Source organism: Oratosquilla oratoria, chromosome 12 (genome assembly GCF_046742065.1).
Source record: "Oratosquilla oratoria isolate Oo_2021 chromosome 12, ASM4674206v1, whole genome shotgun sequence".
Taxonomy (NCBI): domain Eukaryota; kingdom Metazoa; phylum Arthropoda; class Malacostraca; order Stomatopoda; family Squillidae; genus Oratosquilla; species Oratosquilla oratoria.
This window is the reverse complement of record NC_134788.1, coordinates 10,279,274-10,284,606: the sequence shown is the minus strand read 5'-3', so window position 1 is coordinate 10,284,606 and position 5,333 is coordinate 10,279,274. Positions and strand designations below refer to the sequence as shown.

Below are 5,333 nucleotides of genomic sequence, written 5' to 3'. Positions count from 1 at the left end.
GTCAGGAATAAACTCAGTAACTCGGAACTAGACCCGTGACTTCTTTTTCCACCTTCATCAACTTGTCATAATGTACCAACATATATAGTATATATATATATACTATATATATATATATATATATATATATATATACATATATATATATATATATATGCTAATAAGAACACGGGTACGTGTGTTCACTTATGCAAAGTAGACCACTTGGAAAAAGAAACAAACGAAGCAGAGAGCTTTCGTATATTACATCTTCAGTGCCAACAGTGCACTGAAGATGTAATATACGAAAGCGCTCTACTTCGTTAGTTTCTTTTTTCAAGTGGTCTACTTTCATATATGAATACACTGCATACATACATACATACTCACACACACACACACACACACACACACACACACACACACACACACACACACACACACACACACACACATACATACACACACACACACACACACACACACACATATATATATATATATATATATATATATATATATATATATATATATATATATATATATAAAGTTTTCGATAGTACTCTTCATCATGTCTTTGTCTATGTAGTTGAATTTATTCTTATGTCTCTTCAATAGATAGCTTTCAGTGATATTTTTTGTGTGTGCATCTGGTGACAAGCTTTCTATATTATCATCACACTTTCCCCTTTTATTTCCTTGCTCTTGCAATTAAATCATTACCCATTTTACAGAACATTCTAGACCTATTCTTACTTATATCCATTTCCAAAATCTTACATTCCTACACAATGAAAGTCATTTAACATTCCTGGTTCCACTCATATACACTATCAAGACTTCTTGTAGCAACTTACAATCCTCTATGTTTCTTACTCATCTTATAATCTTTGCATCATGAGCGAATAAGTTTGTATCAATCGTCAAATTATCCATCATTTCATTAGCATATACCAAGAACATTAGCAGTGCTAACACTGACCTCTGTGGTACTCAAGTAGTAACTTTCTTCTATCCAGTTATCCTGCCCGTTACTACTGTCCTTATTGATATGTTCTTCAAACAGTCGTTCATCCATTCTAGCAAATTCCCTTTAAGACCTCCTACCAGTAGCGGCGACAGTGGCCAGCCCCCCCATTAGCCCCCCCAACTGAAATGAGCAAATTGAACATTTAAAACACTCATTGAAATAATTTGATTAAGTGGAATTTTTAATTGCCAGGGCTAAAGATTTGTCACCCATCAGTGCTTGCCCTCCCATTAACCCCTTCCCCTTCTGAAATGAGGATAATATATGTGTATTATCATAGTATTATTAGCCCCCCAAAAATTTTGCTCAGCTCCCCCCCCCCCCTTAGCCTCCCCAACTAAAAATTCCTGGCGCCGCCGCTGCCTCCTACATGTTCCAGTTTCCATAATGATTTTTATGGGGCACCTTATTAAGATCTTTCTCTAGATCCAAGTAGACATCGTCTACTCAACTATCCCTCACTTGAATACAAACTCAGCAAATAGAAAACACGTGATCTTCCTTTCCTGGAGCTGAATTTGTTTTCCACCAGATTTTTTCCTCCTCTAAATATTTCGACCATCTTTCACTATTCTTTCAGACATTTTAGCTATCACACTGGTCAAAGGCACTGGTCTATAATTTGAAATAACCTTTCTGTCCCTATCTCTATAAACTGGCACAATATTAGCCAAAATCCAGTTATTTAGAACTAACCCTCCTCTTAGTGATCACAGAAAAAGTTAATCTTTGTCCACAAATTTTCCGACATTCTTTGAGTACCAAACTTGAAATCCCATAAGGACCTGAATCTTTTCCTACATCCAGCACCTCCTGTACCCCACGTTTGTGTCATACAACCCATCGTTGCCTTCGAAATAATTTTTCAACATGTCGTGTCTTACCACTTTTTTTTTTTTTTTTTAAATCAATCTAAGAACATTCATTTCAGCTGCCTGGATGCTGTTTTTCATTCATTTGTTCAGAACCCAAGACTCATTTAATATAGAGACATGAATACTCTTCTTCCTTAAAAGTGGCAGTTGCCGACAAGATTGACGAGATAAACACCATATGAGGACGGAGCCTTTATTTGTACGACGTTTCGCTTATTACAGCTTTTTCAAGTACAAGTTGAGATACAAATGCTTAAAAATGGTCAAAATATATAAACATAACAGAAGCATTAATGCTTCTGTTATGTTTATATATTTTGACCATTTTTAAGCATTTGTATCTCAACTTGTACTTGAAAAAGCTGTAATAAGCGAAACGTCGTACAAATAAAGGCTCCTTCCTCATATGGTGTTTATCTCGTCAATACTCTTCTTGCAATGGAGAGGTATATTCTTTTCTCTTAATAATGAGTACGAAATATTTAGGGTATTATTGTATTTGGAAATCCTGCTGTTTATCTCAGATTCCTATTGGTTATCTTTGCAAAACTCTATTCCCAAATACTTAAAAAACATTTTTTTAATGTATCAGTTGTTGACCTTCCACTCTGACTCCTTCATTCTGACGTTTCCTTACTTTTCATAAATCTTGTTTTTGCGACGTTCATATACATCTTATAACTGTTCAGCACATCGTTCCATTTCTCCATTTCATATTGCAAGTCCTCCTAACTACAGTATCTATAACTGCAGCTATAATTTCTGCATATACAAGCATCAATGTATTTGTGTTTCTCTCCCCCCCCCACCTCTTTGATTATTCTTTCCATATGCAAAATGAACAATGTTTGTTTTGTCACATTTTTTGCGTATAGGGGAGATCACCACCCTTGTGCATTCGCCTGGTACTCCTAGAGCGGCCCATGCACGATCAATTATATTGCGCAATTTCATTGTCAATATCTGCTAAAGAGGATCACAGTAAGTGATCGAAATATGCAGATCTCTATACTTTCGCTTATTCTTCTCCGAAAGTGGGTTATCAGTATTATGATTACGTAAACACAAAGAAACACAAGCACACACCAAATATGGACATTTTTCTCATTTATAGCTCCAAACATATTATCCGTTGGTAATTATATTATTTCTTACTTTTTTAGATTCTCAGTCGCACACGTAGAGCTGCAGAAGAAGGAACACCAATGCCCGCAGGACAATCTTTCTTTTCTGCTGGTTTGGTATTAGATGATGTCGAGACGACCACAGTTGTAACAGATGATGTCGATACAACCACAGCTTAAACCACAATTATTCATGGACTGTATTATACTTGTTGCCCGGATATACGATGGAAATCTATTGACAGCCAAATTAACCACTTTCTGAATCTTCTCCCCACCAAAAATGAATACCGGTAGATAGATAAATAAACAAATGAAAAAGATAAAACAAAATAAGGTAAATAAATAGATAAACCACTACATATCTAACTCGAAGTTCTGTTCAGACTAATATTCCCCTACAGCATGAGTGGTGGATTGTTTGCCATCAAACCAATTTCTGCAATACTGTGATAAATTATGATCTGCCGCTAAAAAACATATAGTCGTCTTGAGTTTATCATAATTAAGACTATGAAATTTCCATGAAATTCGCGAGATGTAAGACTTAGGGCAAGGCGAAATGACCTCTTAAGGTCACGTCACACTAGGTGCCTTTTGAGTCAGGGTGGCTTAGCGCGGGAGTGAAAAGCTCGCGCTTTTTTTTTTTTTTTTTCGTCCTGTGTTCAGACGGTGACTACTGTGGGTAAATGACGCACGCTGCTCACTTCATCCTTAGCATTTCTGTCTTTGTACAGGTAATGTTTCACTTGCCACAGCCAAACGTTATCCATGTACAATTCTATCAGTTAAATAATGTCCTCACGACGCCACTAGAGCTGCGATTTCTGTTACATAATGAATGAGGCGGTTGGTGGGTCTTTTGTTGCACCTCACCAATCCACCATTGCTAGGAGGACAGTGGCGCGAGTCTAGTGCCCAGCGCGCCTCATTTTGAGTGTGTTGCGGGGACCGCCGTAGTCAGTTCCCCACAATTTGACGCGTAGTGTGACGGGGCCTTTATTGAAATACCCCAAAACAATGTGTGCGTTAGCTCTGCACTAAAAAACATAGTCATATTTATTAGAGTACAAATACAGTATAATGACGCCTTACAATCACAGTTGTAGTGCGGAGATTAGAGATGGACTGCGACCTCATTCGGTTTATCAATTAAATGACACAACTTTGACCTTTCACGACACCTAGTGGGACCTTCAACCCTTTGCTACAGTGCAATCACCTAAACTGAATGAAATTTTCCGGCGTTAAAGTCTGTAGAAGACGCCATAGTATCGAGGGTGTTTATCGAGATAATTTTAGCCTCTTTAGTGTGACATTCCCTAAGCAGGATAGAATTGTTTGGTGTTAACCAGAATAAGACCTGTAGGCTACAGTCTTTGTAATAAAGGGTTTAACCTATTCAACTCCGATGACAAGATGTCTTGTCATTTGGTCAAATAAAACAAAAAATCATAAAACACCAAAATGTTTGATCAAACACCAGAAAAATACGACGTCAATCCTCGCTTCGCTCGCAGCGAAGCGAGGATTGACGTCATATTTTTCTGGTGTTTGATCAAACATTTTGGTGTTTTATGATTTTTTGTTTTATTTGACCAAATGACAAGACATCTTGTCATCGGAGTTGAATGGGTTAATCAAGGTATTCTGGCTAACGCATACTCGGCAATTTCATTGTACAGAACCTGGCGATTAGGGAATTCCCTTCATTACGGTGATATTTTCTAAAATTCAAAGATATCTGGTATCAGCTAAATGAGAATCTACAATATACGTTATCGTAGTGAAGGAATAATTATACTTTGCGGGAATGAGGTAATGATTACCAGTACCGCAAGAGGGCATAGAATATACTGTACACATGTAGAAGTCAATGAAATTATCTATACAAAACATGACAGTATCAATCAGCGACAGAACAAATGTGAGTGAGAGACAAAGAGAAATGAAATGTTATTCCGATTACCATCTTTGACAAAAGGAATGTGTAGGACAATCAAATTAGGGTGATATCAATGTTCGCAAACAGAAATATTTCTATCACATCAGTCATTATCACTTACAGTAAAAATAAAATTCAGGTGGAGGAGCCTTTGCATGAAATTCTATTTGCAGAAAGTGTTTTGAACTAAATATGCGCCCTTTGATGGCACCATCCTTCAATTTTTTTCTTTAATACAGTATATAATACATGCATGCATACAATATTGTAAAGTACATATAACATGCAAACATATAACATACCTACATACAAATACATACATAATATATAAATACATACATATATACAATACTGTAACATACGTATAACATGCATACATA

General features: G+C 36.5%; 1 protein-coding gene across 1 annotated transcript in view; it reads left to right on the top strand.

Moving 5' to 3' along the window:
• Positions 1-4,557, top strand: part of LOC143030539 (uncharacterized) — a 13,628-nt gene extending 9,071 nt beyond the window's left edge. The window contains exon 3 of the mRNA XM_076193686.1: positions 3,048-4,557. Within this exon, the coding sequence (XP_076049801.1) occupies positions 3,048-3,188 (141 nt within the window). The 3' untranslated portion in view covers positions 3,189-4,557. The remainder of the gene's footprint in view (positions 1-3,047) is intronic.
• Positions 4,558-5,333: the final 776 nt, after the last annotated feature.